At 38.2% G+C, this 19,743-nt stretch overlaps 1 protein-coding gene across 1 annotated transcript in view; it reads left to right on the top strand.

The window, feature by feature from the left end:
- The window catches only part of thsd7ba (thrombospondin, type I, domain containing 7Ba), a 184,601-nt gene that overhangs the window by 137,012 nt on the left and 27,846 nt on the right, over window positions 1-19,743 (top strand). Inside the window, exons 16-17 of the mRNA XM_080903581.1 lie at window positions 15,283-15,416; window positions 16,549-16,708. Of these exons, the coding sequence (XP_080759707.1) occupies window positions 15,283-15,416; window positions 16,549-16,708 (294 nt within the window). The remainder of the gene's footprint in view (window positions 1-15,282; window positions 15,417-16,548; window positions 16,709-19,743) is intronic.

The raw sequence follows: 19,743 nt of genomic DNA, 5'->3' as shown, positions 1-19,743 counted from the left end.
CAGTGGTGTGAAAAAGTGTTTGCCCCCTTCCTGATTTCTTATTTCTTTGTATGTTTGTCACAATTAAATCTTTCAGATCATCAAACAAATTTAAATATTAGACAAAGATAAAACAGGTAAACACAAAATGCAGATTCTAAATGGTGTTTATTAAGGGGAAAGAAAATCCTGACCTACATGGCCCTATGTGAAAATGTGATCACCCCCACGTTGTTAAATCATGAATTAACAGTGATTGACCACATTTTTATAAACCTGACATCAGTTTCACTGCCACACCAAGGACTGATTACTTACTGCCAGACCTGCTGAATGAAGAAGTCAGTTAAATAGAAGTTATCTGAAAAACTGATGCGGGTTAAAAAATCTCAAAAAGCAACACAACATGCCACAATCCAAAGAAACAGCTGAGAAACAAAGTCATTGACATCTATCAGTCTGGAAAGGGTTAAAAAAAAGCCATTCCTAGGGGATTGGGACTCCAATGAACAATGGTGAGAGCCATTATCCACACATGGAGAAACCAGGAAAAGTGATGAACTTTCATAGGAGTGGCCAGCCTACTAAAATTACCCCAAAAGTGCATCAATGACTTATTTAGAAGGTCACAGAAGAACAGAACAACATCTAAAGAACTGCAGACCTCACTTGTCTCAGTTAGGGTCAGTGTTCATGACTCCAACATAAGAAAGAGACTGGGCAAGGGACTGCCCCATTACATCTGGTGTTATGAGTAACACAACATTTCAGAAAAGGAACATCATACAAACACTAAAATATGGTGGTGGTAGTGTGATGGTCCGGGGCTGTTTTGCTGCCTCAGAATCTGGAAGACTTGCTGTGGTACATGGAAACATGAATTCTGCTTTCTACCCAAACATCCTGAAGGAGAATGTCCGCCCATCTGTTTGTGACCTCAAGCTGAAGGGCACATGGGTTCTGCAGTAGGACCAAAACACACCAGTGAGTCTATCTCTGAATGGCTTAGAAGAAACAAAATGGAGACTTTGGAGTGACCTAAGCTGAATCCGATCGAGAACCTTCCAATATGGCTGAATTACAACAATTCTGCAAAGATGAGTGGAACAAATTGTTCCACAGTGCTGTAAAAGTCTCATTGAGAGTTATTGCAAATGCTTGCTGCTGTTAAGGGTGGCCCGACCAGTTATTAGGTTTAGGGAGCAATCCCTTTTTTTACACGTGGCCACTAATATGCAAACTGTCATGACCATTGATCAACAACCACTGATCAAAGCTCATTGATCACTGACAATTGATCAATGGCCATGAGTACCATTCCAAACAGTTGGGGAATGGCTGCAATCACAGCATTGTAATATGGCAAAAGATGAAAGAGTGGGCACTGGCCTCTAGGTGTAAATAGACTGGGGGCTTAGCAATTCGAAACAACAACATTGCAGATGTGGAAGCAGAGCAGCTGCAGATGAAAGTTTCAGCCTGTCTCAGCAATGCAGTTTCTGTGGCTGTGATCAGTTCTACTAGCGGGATTTTTCTCTGTGTCACAGCAACCCTTTTGCAAGGATGTTTTTCTTTGCTTGGATGAATTGTCTGTCAGACAAATCTTTTACCCACTTGTCCACATCCTCGGTGCGGCATCCTTCTCTCGTCTGGACGCTTAGAATTTCCGTATTTTGCTGGTGTTTCCAACGCACAACAAGTGGGTCAAACTTCCTTTGTTGCCTGGTCTTAGACTTTCATGCTGTGCTAGACGAGCCTTCTTAGTGAAGTCAAACACCTTTTGAAGAGTATTCTCATCTGGAAACATTGTAAGTCTCTGTCAGATCCGCGCCTCTTTTGATTTTAGCACATCAATGGTAAAAAAAAATGTTGTCTCACCTGTTCATTGAGCAGCTGACTCTGTGCCTTCTGCAGGAAGGCACCACTGAAGATCTTGTCAGTGATGCTAGTTTCAGTCATTGTACAAAAGAATTGTTTATAAGGTTGGGGAAACCTGCATTCAACTGAGACTGCAGAAGTCATTTGGATGAGTGACGAAATGTTTCTCTCACTGAAAACTGAAAACCAGATGAACAGAATCAACTTTTGGGGATCTTTTTCTAATATTTTAATTAGTTTGGTGATCTGAAACATTTAAGTGTGACAATCATACAAAAAAAGTAAGAAATCAGGAAGGGGGCAAACACTTTTTCACACCACTGTATATCCCACATTTTTAAACATAATTATAAATTCACCCAAAAACCTTTCTAATGAAATCATGAACCCCTTCTCATTGATGTAAGAGTACCACTATTTGTAGCATACTGCTAAACACAAGATGCCCTGAGAGATAGCCACTGAGAGCTCACAGATGTCAAAGCTGAGCTCCAAGGCAAACACAAATTGGATCTATAATTACTAGAGATATCTGAATTTCATCAAAACTCCAACTGTTTACCACCAAATGCTGAGACATCACGTACTATATTCACTTTCCATATAACACATGTCTTCATTCTGTTAAGGCCTTGGGGTCTACACTGCATGCACTATGTGTGCTAAGCGGTTTGTCTGTGGATGCTGTTTTAAGAATTTTTTGGTGAACAACAAGCAAGATGTAAAATTAATAAAATTGCCTTCCATTTCTCAAATGATGATGCTTCATCTATCCCGTCTATAAGAATGAATAATTATATTTAATTTATACGTTTTTACAAACAGTGTTGTTTTTGTAGTGAATTGGAAACAGTTCAATAGTTGTCAGCGGTTCAATCTTGGGCTTATTCTGTCACCAGACTGCACCGATGCATCAATCCATGTGGGTGACTGTGTCTATTAGAGAGAAAGCCTTGTATGTATGCAGCAGGTGCTGTATGAATGTCAGTGTGAAGGATAGGGGAATAGGGCTTGTTGCATGCATCAAACATCACAGTTGTTTTAAAGTCTCAAAAGAAATTCCTCAATTATTTTAAAAATCTATGCCACTTTTTTAAAAGGTAAGACAGAATTTTAATTATAAGTATATGTAAATGATATGTAGATGTAAATGATTAAGATTTTACCCACCATATCCTATATACAATACAACAGTCAACAGTTATTTCCCAGACTCTGTTTTGTTTTGACAGAGTCAAAATAAGGTATGTTGTGCTTTCTTGGCCATTGCTTGATCTCTTGGCTCTGTTCACATGGGTGTTTATGTATTTGTCGGTAAGCTACGGGGCTGCTGATCCTACTGGGTAACAGTGTCTTGCTTTAGAGAAAAGAAAATGAAAATGGTGACACACGGTTTTAAATAGGCCTTAATTTACTGACAATTTGTTTTTTATCTCAACCACACATTTACTGATGAGAAATGTCATGGTGTCTGCTGGTATTGCTGCCAAGCTAAGCTCTAATGGTGCTGCTGTTTATGATACCCAAGCTCACTGTTTTTTCAGTAACACATGTAAATGTTTGATGCTGTTGGCTGTTGCAGGATTAAATTTCTACTAGTCTTGTCAGCACTTGTTTTTGATATTTATCTAGTCTTCCCTCATGGCTTAGCTCTTGTTGATAAATCTTTAGTACATTTGGTGTAATTGGCTTCAAGTATTTTAGTTTATCAGATTTTCTCTACAGATTTAAAATCTTATTTTGAAAGGATAATTAACTCTGTTCACTTAGTAAATGATTAAAAGATGTGTCTGTTGTTCATGCATTATACAATTCGACCTAAACCACGGTCCCGTTAAAGTTGTGAGGATTAGCTAATCACACTTCATGAACATGTGACCGTTATTACTGGCTCTATGCCAAAACTGAAGTTATAAACAAGTTTAAAAAATAATTGAGTCTGCATATGTTTGCTGGGAAATTGGAGTTCTGGGAGTTTTACCTACCTTAGAGCCTGCATTGTGTGCTGTTCTCCTGCTAGCCAGATTAAATAAAATACTGTTCAACCTACACATCGAATCTAACATTCTTACCAACACACATTGTCTGCTGAAGCTAGCTAAATATGTTGACAGTTGCTTTTAGAAACTGTTGGGTTGTTTGGCTGTGTTTTGTTTTTTGAGTCGTTACCCATTTTCATTGTAAAGAACCTTCAATTCACTGAATCTGAATGAACAGCCTCGTACACATAAGAATTCATCCTGCTACTTCTTTATGCAGTCACATTATCAAGAATACTACTGGTCCAGTTCCACTAGCAGACACACATGCTTATACTGTCTCCACTATGTTTGCCAGATGATGGAATATATTTCAGCTCATAAGGTGTTCCTTCTCTTCTGAAAACATTCTCATTCCTATCATTCTGGTACAAGTTTATCTTGTTTTGATCTGTCCAAAGAGTTTTCAAAGATTGTTTTTGTTTTCCAGGACTTTTCAATGTTTTCTGGGGTTGCAGAAAATTTCTGAAAAAGCCTGGCTTCCTATTCTTTAGTGTAACCAGTGGTCTGCATTTTGCCATCGCATCCACATTGCAGACTTTTATAATAATATACCTACTTCCTCTGGAGTGTTCTTAGTTATAAACAAGACTTGGAAACAATACATTTTAGCATTCCATGTTTCTGGAGTCCTTTTGATGTTGTTAAGCTAGCCAGTGCATTCCCTGTTTTAAGAATGCACCAGATTATCGATTTGCCCACACCTAAACCTGGTCATTTCAGTTCATTGTCAAGATACTTTTGAGCCTTTGAAAATGAGGGCCTACGTATAAAAATGGCTGTAATTCCTTCAACTTAACTGCAGTGGTGTGCTGAGGCAAAATATAAAAAAAATTATATTTCTTAGCACAAATTTTATGGACCTAATTGTAGGATTCTGCCCAAGGAATAAAACCAACACGTGGTCTTTAGCTATAGATATATACACATCTAGTTGAATACAATTAATATGAATTCCATCTACCCATCCATCGTTTATTTTTTTTGATAAATTATGTTTTAAAATTAATAATAATATATTACTGTTATTTATCTTACAGTTATGGAGTAACCAATAGAAAAATGCAAGCTTTTTAACGTGAGGCAGTTGTTGCATACTGATGCGTGAAGGGAGCAGAACCCACGGGGGTTACTACACTGACAGACAGTTGCTTTCATATATCCCAGAGATGAGAGAGCCACATCATGTTCATATGACGTTGGGAATGCACAACTCTGCGAGCAGTGTTGGATATACATCTTCCACAAGCAGCCAAAACTTGCCCGTAATGCCTTTAGCCATTTTAGCTGGGTTTGTCAGGTCAGATTCAGTCATCTCAGAATGTCATTTTTTTTCCTGAAAAATTCTCAAGCTAGAAAGCCTTTCATGTTACTGTGACAGCCAGCAGCTGTGAGTCATCATGTCCTTTGCTTCAGGATAACCGCATAACGAAAAATGTTTTTAATATGACGAATAGGAAATGTTATATATCTTATAGTCTAACATATTTTTGTTTTATTTTATAAAACAAGTCTGTCTTCATTTGCACATCAAATAAGGTTGCACAACAAATATAATGAGCAAAACAGTTTACACAGCATGTAAGATGTAGTGGTACAATGTACTGAGCAGAAGGCAAATTGAAGCCATAAGCAAATATTTAATTATTTTTGTGCAGACTGTGTGCATATGCTCATCCAGGGCACGGAACTTTGAAAACAAAGGTTATACCTGCTTTTGGCAGTAATATGTCACCACTTTGTACTGTTGTGAAAAGTACCATGAATCAATATTGATATGATAAATCTTGCAGGAACCTTGGCTTGTACTGAAGACACACAAGTGGGCCGTTGTACTTCCCCAGAGTAAATAGGGGTGCAGTGGTGACAGACACTGTATCAGCCATTATATGCAATATTTTCTACGTACTGTGTCGACCTATAAGTGCTTTTGAGAGCTCTTTGTATGCCAGATTGTATGACCTACCGTAACAGAGGCACCCCTGTCTTGTTGTTTCGAAAATCTTCAATAATGACTGTTCACAGTGCAGCAAAAATAAAGCCCTAAGTACACAATTATTGCGACATTATTCAGTAATATAAGCTGCTTTGCTTACCTTATTCAAGTGCAAATTTGAGATTTGGCAAGTACAGCATCGGCTATGCTTACCGTAAAAGCACTTGATTGTTTGTACTTTCAGGCATTTTACTTTTCGGGCTCTGTGAATAAATTGATAGCTGCTGCTTTGATGTTACTAGCTGTTCTGCTTTGTCGTAAATGTTCTTAGGGACTCTCTTCATCGCCGTGACAGGTGTTATGTTATAGTTATGAGTGTGTCATGTTGGTAATTTCCATACTTCTGTAAATAATTTGTTGAGAGTGTTTATATTATTGTGGCATATACTATGTGCATCTATCCTTGCCAGTATGGTGGTGTTACTCATTTTCATCTTATCACTGCATGAAGTTTATTTAGAATATTATTATATTATATCATTCACACACAGCGATTCTCTTGCACCAAAGATTTAATATAGACTATGAAATGAAAATAGAACATGCTTGAGTTGAGCATTTACAGAAAGCTATTGTCTTTTTTTTTTTAATTCTATGTATGATGAACCGAGGCACACTGCATGATGACATTGTAGTGACCCATCAGTCGCAAATTATTCTGGCCTAAAGCATACCCTGCTGTATTGTCCTTTTGATTACAGCTGACAAAATGAATGCCCTGTATTGAATAAAATTTCAAACTAGTCGTTGAGATCATAGGCAAATCAAGAATGTTTTTAAAAGGTTAAAGAGAACCAAAGTTTCACAGTGTGACTCTAAAACCTCTAAAACCTACATTCATTTTTATATGCAGTGTATGGGTACACCCCGTTCTGTTGGAATCATTAGTGTATACAGTTAATTTTCCTCAGTCAAGTCTCGTTCATCCTTCTGTTGAAAATCAAACACAGCCCATAGCAACTCAAGGGAATGGATGGATCCCAAACTGCAGGATTAATGTTAGATATCTTGTGCTTACCTGGCTGCAGCCAGATGGTGAACTCATCATTGGCTTCATTAGAAAGACAGACTTTTGTAGTCATATTCTGATGGAGCTTCTGATGACCATTGAGGTGTAATTAACTAAGGGCATTGCTTGGGTAAATGATATTCTCCCCCTGTAAGCCAGACCCTGCGTATTTGTTAAGAAAGTTTGAAGTGCTGCCATTATTCTCAAACAGGCTACATTTTAAAGCCCTTCGAAAGTCTCTAGCCAACCAGATGATCAAAAGCAAATTGAAAGTTGGGACACTGTGTGAAATGTAAATTAAAATAAAAATACAATGACTTGCAAATCTCATAAACCCCTATATCAATTCTTTAACTGATACAATTCATGAAAAATCTGAAGAAAAAAAATCATTTTTAATTTGATTGCAGCAACACATCTCAAAAAAGTTGGGACGGCCAATAAAAGGCTGGGAAAGTAAGTGGAACTAAAGAGGAAGTAGTTAGTAGTAAATAGTTAGGTTCATTTGCAACAGGTCAATAAAGGTTCACTGTGCCACAAATGCAGGTGAAAGTGCTATCATACAAAGGAGCATTATGTGAGCATGATAGAGAAATGTTGCTGTCGTCCATGGCCTAAGCGCCTTAAAAATGGACTGAGGAAAAGTTAAATGTTGTTGTCACACAAATTAAAATTTGAAATTCTTTTTGTAAAACATGGATGGACACTATGTCCTTCGGACTACCCTCCTGAGACCGAGCCTATTCATTTATGTCTGCTGTAATGGACATTTCTTTTTGGTCTATATCTTTTGAATTATTTGAGTTTCCCCACTAAGTCCTGATGTGCTAAATAGTCCCCTATTTAACACATCACGACTGTGGCCTTTCCAATGATATTTCATGTGTTTGGGTGACCTTGTTTGGCTCCAAAAAGAAATCACAAAAAAAGTTAATCTGAAAGATACTTTTTTCCTGAGTTCTCAGGAAGTTATTGGTAAGTGGGCCCAACCAGCTTGTTATCAATGCTGGGTTCAAAAGCCAGTTTGGGGTGCACAAGTGCCTGAGGAGCTCATACCCAGAACATCCGGACAAGCACCATCAATGCTGTACGCATCTTTTTTTAGAAGACCTTGCGAGACAATGCCAGACATCATACTGCATCTTTTTTTCCCCAAGTGGTACATTTTGTTTGAACTATTGGTATGTTAAAATGTTCTATTGAATCTATAAGATATGTAGACCATTGCATTATGTTTTTGTTTTTTTTAATTTTACACAATATTTACACACCTTTTCAGAAATGGGGTTATAAAAAAGGTTAGCTGTACCAATTAAATAACCTAACAACTGTTAGTATCCAGCGACAACCAGGCAAAGGCTGTGAAGTGACGGTGCTAAGCACTGCACTTCCAGGTGTTTCTTTTACTTTAGCTTCACAGGGTGTTGCTGTCACATTGTCACACCTCCAGTGTGTTTCTTTGAGCTTCCTAAAGCCATTTTGCACTAATAAACATTTCAAAACTGTGAGGAATATGCCCAGTAGTGAGATAAATTATTTTCTTGCACTGTTATTTGATGTAGTATTTTTGTGACTAATGGGTGAAAGTGGAAGAAGAAAAGTTCACATAGAAGGAAATTACAATATTTATGGGAAATACTGCAGAAAGGTCATGTTTTTCAGAAGCCAGCCACTACCCTCACACATCCTGGAATCATCCATGGCATTTCAGCTGCGTACACAACAACGGAGCATGGGAATTATGTAGCAAGTTTTTTGTGTTATAAGCAATGGAAATGCAGCAGTGAACAAGAAGCTCATGGTAGAACCGCTGTCATGTCCAAAGCAAGTTATAGAGAAAAGATAATAATAAATAATGAATTGTTTTCTTTTTGTAGTTCCTTTGTTAGTTAATGGAATGAAACCTCAAAACCACTGACCAACCTCTTTTTAAAAATTTGTATGCCACGACCGCCAGACAAAACAGGGATGGGTCTTTGTTCTGACATCAGCTGGCCAGACCACAAATCCTGAAAGAATGGCCATTGCTCCCACATGGGATCTCTGAGACTGGTGCTTATGCACATCTGTTTTGGTTACTGTCTGCAAATTATTTGTCAAATTTCCCATATACATACACATATTCTCATATTACGTGAATTTTTAGACATATTCCTAGTTTTGTATATATGCAGAAGTTATAGATAAGGTTAAACACCACAGTCAGTGTGAACTTGTCCTTTTTAGCTCAATGTATGGCTTCAGAAGTGTTTACAGTTGGACTCTTTTATTTGAAACAGAATTTCTTCACATACACTAGTGATATAAATTGCAAAAGACAAGGGCGGATGCTGAGGCTCTTGTATGTGGAAAAAGATATTTGACCACATCTATTATTATGGTGCAAGGTTAAGTACTTGCAAAATGTCTCTGCTAATGTATTCCTGTCTTGGTGAGCTAGGTTCTTGTAATAGATTACAAAATAAATGAGAAAAGGAGATTATTTCAAAGCATGATTGCCAATCAATTTGTGTAATTACAGAAAGTCACGGCGTTGCCCTGCAGTAGAGCCAACACAGCAGTGGGTCCAAAGGGGATGTTAGACAGACTGTAAATCTTGTAAAGGCTTTGGTTCATGAAAGTGTTTGATAGTAAGAAAACTAATTGGAAGACAGTTATGAGAGAGAGAGAGAGAGAGAGAGAGAGAGAGAGAGGGTGAGGATAATAAGAACCAACTCAATGGTCAATGACCAACTGTTAAAATTAAGTGCAGCTACGGTCAGGTCTCTGTCGGCCATGTGCTTTTGTGATGCTCGCAACATAAAACAACTACAGTGGTTTAAACAATGCTTAAACAATGCTCTTCTATTGTGGCTACTATACATGGCTATACAGTATAGCGTGTTGAAAGAGTACATTCACAGAATGGCTGTGACTCAGTATAAATTTGGAATTCAGTTTATTAATCTATCTATTAATTTATTAAAGTGTTATAAGTCTGTCTGGTGTAAAACCAGTATAAACAGCATAGTGTCAATGTTAGGGGATCAACATCAGCCACCATAGCTTGTGAAAGTACTGACATCTTGTTGAATTCAGTTGTGTAAATCCACGAAGAGCAGCAGGTCTGCAGATCACATAAGAAAACCTACTGAAGCTCACTTGCTGAATCCCCCGGTATCTCCTGACTCATTTTACTGTTTAGGTGTTGAGTTAATGTAGACAACAGAAACTAGTTATTTATTTAAATAGCACAAGGTTCTGTTGCCTTTGCACAAAAATAGTTAGTAGAATCATACTTCAAAGAGTAACTTTTTACTTTCTTTGAGTACATTTAACAGCCTGTACTTTTCTCCTTTAACTTGAGTAAAAAACTTGCTTCAGCACTGCAACTATTACTGCAATATTTTTTAACCAGGTATCTACTTAAGTACAAGAAGTCTGTACTTTTGCCACCTCTGGTTCTGTTCTTTTCCTATCCCAGCTTCATCTTCTGTCATCTTAAATCAGTTTGTTTGTATTTTCATTCAGCAGTGTTGTATTTCTCTTCTGAAAAATCCCAAATTGACGTCTTCAAAAGCAAGGCTCTATTATACTGTATTTTGGCACATTTTAAGTTATCATCTCATGAGTGTATTTTAGAGGTCATCATCACCCCAGAATAGATCCTACTGTGTTTCTCAGTGGTGCCATTGTTTTTTAGCTCATCCATGGGCCTACTGACAATAATTGCAGAGTCTATTTGAAGTTGGAGGCACACAGTGACACTATGAAAGAGGTTTATAGAATAGATTGCTCAGCATCAAGGCTTCGTGTTCCATTTTCTCTCTGTTTACAATAAAATGCCATCCCTGCAGAAGGGCCTGCTGGTGCTTCAAGTCCTTTTGTGTTGGTCTTTTATCTATCTGATTGTGTATAGGTGTGTTGTCTTTTTATGTGCACTTGCGCATCACTGGGTAAACTTCTAGAGTACAGTAGGTATGTGTGTATTTGTTTTTTGGGCAGGAGCCATGTACAAATTAGCATCTAGCGAAGCCATGGAGTTTTATTTCCATGTCTTGCAAGTAGATTGTTTTTTCCTCTGTAAATATGGGACTTTATATTCACTGCTAAATATTTTTATTTATTCTGATGCAATTCAAGTGGGAAAAAGGCATAAATGAAAGAATGATTCAAAATGACAAGGAAAAACTTGCTGCATTGGCATTAATGGGGATTTATCAGCACAAGAATATACAGTCAAAAGAAATTAAACCTTTTTTAATTCCAAGGTTTTACGTATGGTGATATGATAATCGGGGGGAAAAAGAGCCCTTCTGAGCCTTAAGAGCTTCTAAAACACCTCAGGTATAAAATAACACACAACAGTTTCCATCTTTTCTTTACTTATTTACCAAAAGAAAAACAATCTAAGTGCACCCTATGATGCAGTAGCTTTTAGAAGAACCTTTAGCAGCAATAGCATGTAGTCATTTTCTGTGATTTTGTCAATTTCTCACATTTTGGCCCATTCTTCTTTATACCTTTCTTTCAGTTCATTGAGGCTTGTGGGCTTTCATTTTTGCATAGCTCAAGGTTCCACAACAGCATTTCTATGAAGTTGAGGTCTGGACTTTGACTGAGCTACTGCAAGACCTTGATTAATTTGTTTTTCAGTCATTCTGTTGTGGATTTGGTGGTATGCTTGGGATCATTGTCCTGTTACATAACCCAGCCAAGACTTAGCTGTCATACAGATAAGCTCTCATTTGACTGTAGAATAGAATACTTTGGTATAAGAGGAGATCATGGTTGGGTCAATGAACGCAACGTGCTCAGGTTCTGTGGCTGCAAAACATGACCAAATGTCACGCCTTCACCACTGTGCTTGACGGCTAGTATGGGGTGTTTTATGTTGCGATGCTGTGTGCATAATGGCTAAAGACATTATTCCAGAAGTCTTGTGGTTTGTTCTGATGCAACTTTGCAAAGCTAAGCCTTGTTCTTTTTAGAGAAAAGAGGATTTCTCATGACAACACTCACAAACAAGCCCTACTTTTTCAGTCTTTTTATAATTGTACTGTCATGGACATTTAATGCTGACTGAGGCCTCTACAGTCTGAGATGTAGCGCTTTGGTTTTTTGCGGTTCCTCTCAACATTTCACAGTCTGACCTTTCGGTGAATTTGAGATTCCTGGAAAGATTGTGGCATTGTGTTATGGCACATCTGAATGCCCCAGGGCAGCAAATTGCCACAATTTCTGCTTTTATGGCACATAGCCTGACTTGAAGTGGACTTGGTGGGACATCCACTCCTAGGAAGTCTGGCAGCTGTCTTGAATGTTTTCTACTTGTGAGTTGTCTTTGCCACTGTGGGAGGATGGAGAAATTGTTTAAATGTCCTTACAACAGTTCTCAAATTGATGGGCAGCAGCAAATGCTTCTTTAAGATTATTGCTGATGTCTTTCCTCCTCGGCACGGTGTTAACACACACCTGAATGCTTCAGACCAGCAAAGTGCTAAATGTCCGCTTATATAGACGTGTTTGCGTGGGCTGATTGTCAAGTAATCAAGTGCATTTGATTAACAACATCTGACTACTTCTTACCTTCTTCCAATGGAAGCAGTAAGGGTGTACATCGTTTTTCAGACATTGCATTTTAGTTTTTGTTTAATAAGTAATGACACTGCGTAATATGACATATGTTGCTCTTCATTTAAGGTTGCTTTTACCAAATTTTAAGACCTTGTCTGATCAACCAACTTCTGTTATTTGTTTTTAATATTTAAAGCCATATAACTGAAAGAAGGTACAATATATAATCTTTGTACCATGACTGTGCAGTGGTACATTTGCCATCTCAAGAATCATTTGGCTTAAAAAAGCATTACAAGTCTAGTTAATATTCATTTTGAATGAATATACTATATGTTTAAATCTAAAGCTGTGTATTTTATTCGAATGTTTTAATTAAACTCATTCAGAATTACCCAAACAGAAACTTGTCAGTGAGATAACACTTTATATTCAGTAACCTTGTTTAGATACAGAGCACACAGCCTCTCTGAGCATATGCTTATTCACGCGGACTTCCCGCTCACCATCTCCAGACAAATTAATTCCTTGGAGTTGCCTTCAGCTGCAGGTCTGGCCAGAGCACAGCTGTTACAACCAACTGCAGCATTTTAAAAACTCTCTCAGCATTTTTAGTCATTCAGTTTGGCAAACTATCCGGGACGCCTAGATTCACTGTAGATGATAAAGTACCTAATCATCCTTTACCCTCATTAATGAAACACCGAGGAGAATGCAGTTTTTCAAATTTACGCAGAACTATACATTTCTGTCACTGCAGGCAAAATCTATACTAATGATCATATCATTGTTCTTCTCTCCCCTGCCCCAACTTCTGGCTTGTCATGCACTGCTAATATGGACATCCACGCAGGCTCAGGTCAGTGCTATTCATTCTGTACGTATACTCTGCTTTAGCTAATGAAGACAGAATGCATGCCGGATCTGTCCAAGTCACATATACTTCTGACCTTTCTAGCCCTTCGGCCGAGAGAAAGAACAATAGTTTGATTGGTGCGAGTGCAACACGAACAGAAGTAATTTATCCGAAGTGCATTTAGAGGATACATCATCTGCTTTTTAACTGGAGAAATTCACACTGCCAAGATGTCAGGGCTTCATTATATCGTGAACAGTTTTTTAAAGTGTTCTAAAAAGAAATTGAGTCAGATGATATTATTGTATTGTTAATCTTTAAAAAAAATGATTTTAGGAGTCTTTTAAAAGGAATAAAAGAGCCGCCTGTTTGTCTTTCGTCTGTAATGAAGTGTGTGTGACAAAAGTTGTACTCGAAAGGTGGAGTGGTTTGCATTGGAACCACATATCAGGAGTGATTGGTTTGAATCCCACGGTCGTCTGGGGCCTGTGTGTGTGGAGTTTACATGTTCTTTCTGTTCCTCTGTGGGTTTCCTATTGGTACTATAGCATCTTCCCACAGTCCAAAGACATACATGTAAAGTTATTGACTGACTCTAAATTAGCCATTGGTGTGAAATCATGTGGGGGGGGGAATTACAGAACAGAGTGCTGTATGAATGTATATGAATGAGCAATACGCTCTAAAAAGGCGAGGCTGTTCCTATTCTTTGTTGCGCTGCACCTGCTTTAAACTGCAATTTACTCCCTGTGTGAACCTGAACTGAGACGCTCCAGCCCGGGTTGAAAAGTTTGGGATCAGTGATGAATAAATAGTGTAGCAATTGAGGAAAATGGCTTAAAAATCACTCTTTGGGTGATAAAAATTAGCCCTTCAGCTGGTGCTGTGTTTCTGCAGTAGTAGCGGAGCATGTGTGAGAAGAACAGTTGCCAGTTTACCAAGCTAGGGGCATCTGCAGGGACAGATGGGAGATGATGACGTGTGTAATAGGCATCTGTGTGGCCCACAGGGGAGGGAATACTCGAGAATCATTCCCTGTCTCTATCTCAGCACACACACACTCGTGAGCGCACACACCACGGTGACACCCATTACAGCTTGTCATAGCTTTCTCCACAAATTGTCCTCAAGAGTGCACCTTTAACTGTGGCAGACAGTTACATAGATTGAGAGTAAACATGTGTTTACAGGAGCATTGTGCTGGCTGCTCCCTTGGTTCAACAGACATGCCAGATTCAGTGGCTGAGTGGAGAAAAGTGAATAGCCTCAAAAGCGAGCCAATTACATCATCAGCTGAAGGGCCCGTTGCCATGCTCATTGTCGTTTTACGCACCCCATGCTGTTCTCTCCATTTCACGCGCAGGTTTATTTTAGTGTGGAAAAAAGACTTTTCATCTATAGCTGTATATAAAACGTCTTTCAGCACCTCTCTGTAGTACAGCCTTCATTTTCTCTAGCTACTCTGACTGTCCTCACAATTTGTATTATTTTGTCAACTTTTAATTATGTTTAAGCCTCATTTATGCTCTAAAATATAAAGAACATCGACTGGCATAAAACTCAGGCGCAGACTTCAAAACATCTCAAGAATACACAAGTGCTTGATGGTAAAAATAAACAAAACATGAAGGTAAATGCTACCACATGTAAGAAATTAAGCCTGAAAGCTCAAAGCGGTGTGTTTTTCTATCTTTACCAAAGGAAAACCCAGGTGAGATACTGTTTCTGCTACAGAGACACCTCATTAGGTGTGAAAACTAAAAGTATTCCTACATTTTTGCTATAATTGTAACAACCAACTCTTCCTTTTGTAGCATGCTTGTGTGTGGAGGGCAGGTGGGGTCACTGTGTGTATGAGTTAATTTGTATGCATGTCTAGTTTTTCAGGTCACATGCTTAGTTGCTTTCCTTCTATTGTTTATTATACGTGTCCTTTTCCTCCTGTGTATGTGTGTGTATGTACATACAGGTGTATGAGGCTCTGCCATGCTACAGTGAATGCAGCCAATACGAGTGGAGGGCCGAGCCATGGTCCATTTGTACCATCAACACTGTGGACGACCTGCCTGCCTGTGGGGAGGGAGTCCAAAGCCGCAAGATCAGGTCAGTGAGTAGGTTAGGTTTAGAAGACTGCTTGCCTAGCGTTGCAACAATGGAAAGAGAAGACTGCCAACGATCCTAAATCTGGCACTCTCACTGGCCCCAGCACTCGCAATGCCAAGGGAAAATAAACAGTCAAAAACAATCCACAGCTTCCTAATGAGTGTCGATAGATTTTTGTGCACTGCCTTTTAGTGCTACTTTAAAAAGCCACAGAGAAAAAGAGTGAAGTATTGACATTGCTGTTGGATTAAGCATCGTCAGAGAGAATAGACACTGATTTGGGCAATTGTGTTATTGTGTCCAAAGAAACTGATCTGGACTTGTTCAGTGTGAGTAACAGAAACTAATTTGCGCTAATCAACCACTCAAAAAGAAGAGTTTTTACAATACCTTATGTACATTCTCTTCTTCTGAGAATAGTCAGCAAAATTTTGTTTGTACTTTGTATGTAAGTGTTCTAAATTCCCTTACCTATAATTATTGAATGTTTAAGGTTTGTACATTTATCATATTAGATAAATGTACAATAATGATGTAAAAATATCAGTACTTACTGTAAAATGAATGACCAGGGTAACAGGAATGATCTATTACATGATTAACTGTTACTCCTTTAAAGAATGAAAAAAGACTACTAATAATAGATAATGATGAGCTATTAGAGTTCATTATTGAATAAATTACTTAAAAGTTAGATTATCACTACTTCTATGCGAGTAAAACGAGGTAACAGTCACTGGTTCATCAGTTATCATGAATTCACCCACTTCTGAGAGATACAAATAATGACCTCACACTAGTAAAGACTTGTTTAAGCAGGAGATCCGACTGAAGCCAACCATCCAGCTGGGAATCTTTTCTCTCTGCTGCAGCACAACAATTCCATATCATCTTGACAAACAATATGTTACTCTTCCTGAAATGTAATTAAGCCGTTTTAACGAGGAAAAATCTGTAGTTATATTTCGAGTGAAAACAAACTACCTTGAGAATTTTACCTGACCCAAAAAACATATAAACATGTAATCTAGTGTGAGTCATAAACTCAGAAATGGGTTTTAAAACTCAAAAAAAAGTTGTGCTTCTGGGGCCCTAGAGACTTATTACACAGCTGCATCTGCTGCGCTCATAGGTGTGTAAAGAAAGGAACAACGGGGAATGGGGAAGACAGCACTGTGGAGGATAGTCTGTGTGATCAAGAGGAAATGCCACCGAGAGCCCAGGTCTGCTATCTGGCATGCCCCAATGACTGTGTCATGGCGCCCTGGGGACCTTGGAGCAACTGCCCTGTGGTAAGAAACAGAATTTAGTGGCCGTTTCTGCTGTTATTTGACAAATTGTCAGGGAGTAAGTTGCTTGATTTGTTGTTTTCATCTCAACTGTATCCATAATAACAAATATATATATATATATATGAAGCATTTACAGTATAAGCTGCAGGTAAAAATGGACAAATACCCAGCTGATCAAACAACGTATTTCATTATTGCCTTTTATTATTTCTAAAAAGTAAGGGCAAAAAACATGTATGTGCATTAAGTTCTGCATTTAACTATCAACTATCTGCTGTTAACAGGCTCACAAATGCTTAGATGAGCTTTATGGCCTTCCATAAAATTATTTGTGTCATTAGAAACCAGGTGTTTTTGTAACATGTCACATTACATGTGTTTATCTAACTTCAGTATAGCTTAATATATATAAATATATATTCATATTCACAGTGAAGCACTGTTCTGTACTTGTTCTGTAATATTTTCTGCATAGTTTAAGGTAAAGTGGATAAATTGAACTTTATTAATACGCCTCTGTTCTATAATGAAGGTTAGCCCTCAGGCTGCAACTACGTAACATATGTCCCCGAGTGTTTGTAGCCACAGGCTATTGGTCATATGGCCTCTTAGCTGTGTTATAGGTTTCCTGTCAAACGCAACAGTTCATTGGACTGGAACATTAGAGTCAGAAGAGGTGAAACGAGCTAATTAGTCTGAGTCTACTCTACACATTGATTCATTCAGTGTTTCAGTCTACAGTATTTAGTAGCACTTTAGCATTAAAGGACTGCAGTAATGCTGTAGGTGAAATAATAATGCAAAACACATCAAACTGAGAGCTAATTAAACAGTCCTGTTTTTACAGCTAGGAAAGCTCTGCACATGATGTAGGTGTTTGTTTTTGCATCTGTTGTTTAATCAAATACTGACTCAACTGAAATTTAGCCACTTGAAAGAATATTTCTGGTACGTAATACATAAATATACTGATGCAGAGAAAAAATAGGATAAAATAAAAATGTTAACATACAGTAAGCTTAACATTTTATCTACACAATTGATCTAAATCATTTTAAATCAAATATGTGAGCCTTACATTATCCTGTCCTACATAAAAGTAGTAATAAAGTAAAGAATTGATGAAGCAAGTCTACTCATACACACCGGGGTATGCAGCTGATTTACAGTCTCTGCTGTCAACCTTAAACTGCCACTGCGCTGCAGTTTGGTCAAATATTTTTGTGCTTCTTGAAGTTAATCTCTAAAATTCAACAACTTGAGATGATGATGAAAATAACGCTTGACACTGATTCTGCATCCTCATGCTGTGAAAGGAAAACCTCCTCTGTAAGTGATAATGTTAGATCAAACAGAGATATTTTATGTAAAGTATGCCCATCCACTGTAATTAGCAGAAGCTTTGTACCCTTAGGTTATTTCTGCTCTCTCAGCTGGAATGAAGGTATTGTGCTGCATGTACAGGTATGTGACGAGATGTGTGGGGTACAAAGGCAGCATAGTGATAAACGATAGCATACTAGGTAATAACAGTTTGATGCTTCCCTTTTCTCAGCCTTGTTTTAGTTTAAGTTAGATTAAACGAATACTTTTATGGAACTGTAACTCAAAGTTTATTTTAAAAAGACATAAATTGCAGAGCAGTGGAAATAAGCCCAGATTGGTTTTACTATTATGACCAAGTTGCTACATCATTTTCTCTGCATGGTTTTTAGTAGATTTTGATTACACTTCTTTGAAGGTTTTTAAGGCTCTTTTGAAACTAGGGTTTTATTTCAGCATTACTGGCCAAAGTGGAAATTTTGCTTCTCCAAGGCAATGTTTTGTGCGTCATAAATTATTGGGGGTAAAAAAACAGGGAAACACCTGCCATGAAGCTCCTGGCACACAGTTTCTGTGCTGATGTTAATGCCAGAGCAGGTGTGCTAGTGACTTGTAAGCACTATATGCCTCATTATTGAACCCTACTCTCACATAGATGTGATCATGGAATATCTACTCTAGAAGGGAAGAAATTTCACAGACTATCGAGTGGTTGCTGGTCCTAGTTGGGCTGTGCTTTAGCTTATTTCACTTATTTTCCCACACTGTCATCTGTACGGTTCAAAAAGAATGGTCCAAAAGAAGAGAAAATAACTAGTGAGCAGCAGTTCACAGGGCCAAAATAATTCATAACTCTTAAAGAAGAGCATCTCTGAACATACACCATGTTGAAACTTGACGTACAGTGGCTACAGCAACAGAAGACCACACTGAGTGCCCAGTAAAATGAGTCTAAAATTTGCACAGGCTCATCACATTTAGATAGTAACGTCTGATCTGATGATTCTTGATTTCTGCTGTTATGGTCAGAATTTCGCTTAAACGACATAAAAGCGGGGCCCCAACCTGCTTCCTGTTTAGTTTAGGCTCAGTTTAGGCTCATAGTGGTGGTGTAATGGCATGGGGGATATTTTCTGGGCAAACTGACAGATTTACATCAACATTATGATGCAATCAAGTCAATATAGATCAGACTGTCTGAGGAATGTTTCCAGGATCTTGTTGTGCCATTAAGACTTAAGGCAAAAAGAGGTTCAACCTGGTACTAGTAAGGTGCACCTAATGAAGTGGACAGTCAGTGTATTTTATAGTAAATGAGTTGCTGTAATAAGAAGGAGAAATCTTAATCTCTGAGTCTCTGTATGAAGCATACAAATGTAAGCACGTGGCTTTGTGATCGTGAGCCTGAACACATTAAAGCTACAATGACTGCAGCTGATTCATGAGATTCACACACCACCACCTTCTCATTAGGAGGTTGCAGTGACTGACGTGTGTGTTGTGGTGCATCAGGTGCAGAGATACAAATGCATCTCAATGCAAAGACCTTTATTAGAAGAATATTTGAACCAAAGACCAAGCTGACAGTTCACATTTAATCCTCTGTTAATGGATTTCGCTTCCTCTGTATTGTGACTCCAATGATTTGCCAACGCTCCTTATTTAGTAAATGTTGTACTCTTGCAGTTTTTTCAATAATTGTCTTCATTTGC

The sequence above is a fragment of the Rhamphochromis sp. 'chilingali' genome, assembly GCF_963969265.1.
Source record: "Rhamphochromis sp. 'chilingali' genome assembly, chromosome: 14".
Taxonomy (NCBI): Eukaryota; Metazoa; Chordata; class Actinopteri; order Cichliformes; family Cichlidae; genus Rhamphochromis; species Rhamphochromis sp. 'chilingali'.
This window is presented reverse-complemented; position numbering and strand designations above follow the sequence as displayed.